General features: G+C 38.9%; 1 protein-coding gene across 1 annotated transcript in view; it reads left to right on the top strand.

Moving 5' to 3' along the window:
- The window catches only part of lrrc7 (leucine rich repeat containing 7), an 81,742-nt gene that overhangs the window by 48,864 nt on the left and 30,058 nt on the right, over positions 1–2,820 (top strand). Inside the window, exons 12-13 of the mRNA XM_013911795.1 lie at positions 665–780; positions 1,047–1,168. Coding sequence (XP_013767249.1) covers positions 665–780; positions 1,047–1,168 — 238 coding nt within the window. The remainder of the gene's footprint in view (positions 1–664; positions 781–1,046; positions 1,169–2,820) is intronic.

The following is a 2,820-nucleotide window of genomic DNA, read 5'->3' as shown; positions in this document are numbered from 1 at the left end:
CCTCAAAAATACAACTTGCCTAATAATTCTGCACTCCCTGTATTTGGATCCACTCCAGGAGTGACACTTTTCCATGCTTTTGTTCCCATGTCCCAACTTTTTATCAATGTTTTTCTCCCATTTAGTTGAAAATTAGCATTAAATTCTTGTCCTTGTCCCAATTTTTGTTATGATTTAGTAATGATTTGTACCTAATTTTATTCTGTTTTTCTTAATCATTATTTTAGCAGTCAACCTTTTGGAAAGTGTTTTTTTGTTTGTTTTATCTGGTTCAAAGTGTGATGACAGATGTCAGCCATGTTGCAGATGTTCTTTTTCGAAGTTATTATGATGCTAGGTATTACTAGCTTAGGTTGGCTGAAGCCCATTATTGAAAGAGAAGATGATAAATCTGGATGCATTAAATATATTACATGTTTGAATGGAAAACAAAAATTATGGTCACTTTAAAAACAACATTATTACATTTTGTAAACGTAAGGTGTTGAACATTATCAAACGCACCTTACAAAGATGCACAAAAGTCTTATACTATCTGTAATTTAACACTCATCAGTCTGAAGATGTCCAGTGTAATATAGGTTAATTGTGATGCTGTGGATCTTGCTCACTATGCGATGTATATCTAATGTAATCTGACTGTCTGTGTCTCTGTGTGTTTCAGATCGGTAACTGCAAGAACGTGACCGTTATGTCACTGCGGTCCAATAAACTGGAGTTTCTTCCTGATGAGATCGGACAGATGACCAAACTGCGAGTCCTTAACCTCAGCGACAACAGGTACACCCATGCACACACACATACACACACGCAGAGACCAAGCTCCTTTATGACTCAGTAGTGAATAGATACAATGCACACACGAGCGCAAACTTTTTCAATGGTCGTTTCGGTTCGGTCTACTGTTTCCATGGGAATGGCTGAGTGTGTTGCTATGGTTATATGCTCTGCGGGCTGTACAGTGCGTGGGTGATGAAACATCTCTGGGTTTTTTTCTTTCTCACCTTCCCTCTCTCCCCCCCTCTCTGTGTGTCTCTCTCGATTAGGTTAAAGAATCTACCGTTTACCTTCACTAAGCTGAAGGACCTGGCAGCTCTGTGGCTCTCTGACAATCAGGTATCTCTTTCTCTCTGCCCACGCTCTCCAAGAGAGCACGTAGCTAACAAATGTGTGCTAACAAATGTGCAGCACAAACAAACAACGAAATCGACATTGTAATTAAATTACCACAACTATGATATGGCATGTTTTATAAAATTGTGTTTCTCTGATAGACTTTCAACCTCTTTATCCTTTCCTTAGTTTCTATCACATATCTGAGTTCTCATATTTAACATAAGGTCAACATATGTTCAAGTACCGCCCATGAGCCACCTCTTCTACTCGTGGCTCTGTGTAATGTCAGACAGTACATGTCCCCAACATGGTCATCTCAGAGCACAGAGGCTCATCTCACCTGCTGTTCACGGCTGCTGCTCAGTTTAACCAGTCAGTAAAGAGAGTTGTTTTAAAAAGAATGGGCAAAGGAGCTGAAAGGGCCTGCACCGAGGTTCAAATAAGGATTACTCTTCACTTTGATGATGCAAAGTAACTCTGGCAGAGCTCGAGAGTATAAATATGGAGATGAGTCACTAACAGGTCCTTTTTACTTGCCTGTCACTGGAAGGTTTTTATTGTTAATTATCAATTAGTGTCGCGTTTCATTTCTAATGGCTTTTTATCAAAACGGTGCGGCAAAGATAAATCAATAAAATAGGGAGATTTATTCACAACAGGGTGATAATGATGAAAAATACACATGCTAAATATTTTATGTCAGCTCCTGTTCATTTTCTCACTATTCTCTCCTTTGTTTTGTTTTTTAAAGACACTACAATGAACTGATAATTACTTGATTTTGTGCTTTCAGTGAGAGTTTGCTGCATGTTAACCTTCTCAGTGATAAGACAGATGCTACATAGCAATGAATCATTTTATGGGCCCTCTGAATTTGATTCTCTCTGCGATGAATGCGCTATATACAGCACAGAGAGTCCACAGAGATGATGCAGTTTTAGCTGTCATTCAGAAAAAGCAGCCAAACTGTTCTTCAGCTCTTTGAGACATTTGCATTTTTATTTTTAAGTTCAATCAAAGCCATTAAACGAAATCATGAGTCCCAAGAAGCTCGGAGCGTTATTTACCTGCTGAAGAGGAAAGCAAATTTAAAATTCAAATGCAATTTGTTTAATGGCAGAGCGTTCACACATTTACATTTAATATCACCACTTATGTCGGCATATTCTGCCTCAGTAATGAAACTCATATTCGCTCATGCTGTTTGATGCATTACAAGTGGCAACTCTGACGTCATGGGAATTCGGTCCGCATTAAAGTTTGCGAGGAAGACAGAAAGGTTTACTAGCATTGTATCCGAAAATAGAAAATGTGAACTATAATGTCTTGATGCAGTTTTAATTAGGATGTGTTGTGATATTTGTAATCTGAATGCAATGAAACATTTATTTTCCCTGTTGGGAAAATTGATTCGCAAATCCTTCCCAAGTGATTTGCATTAGCACTCGGCAGGTTTCGTTTGAAGTCGAGCTCTGCTGCAGCTGATTGTGTGAGCGATTTAAATGAGCAGCAGGCAGAAATCTTTGTTTTTAGGAAAAGGGGTAGGTGCAGGTTAAAATGAGACATAATGGAATAGATGTCATCAGTAAAAGTTCCTACAACAATACTCTGTGTGTGTGTGTGTGTGTGTGTGTGTGTGTGTGTGTGTGTGTGTGTGTGTGTGTGTGTGTGTGTGTGTGTGTGTGTGTGTGTGTGTGTGTGTTT

Source organism: Pundamilia nyererei, unplaced genomic scaffold, assembly GCF_000239375.1.
Source record: "Pundamilia nyererei isolate P.nyererei 1_Seehausen unplaced genomic scaffold, PunNye1.0 scaffold00072, whole genome shotgun sequence".
Lineage (NCBI taxonomy): Eukaryota > Metazoa > Chordata > Actinopteri > Cichliformes > Cichlidae > Pundamilia > Pundamilia nyererei.
The sequence above is the reverse complement of the archived record's forward strand: the minus strand, read 5'-3'. Positions and strand labels throughout refer to the sequence as shown.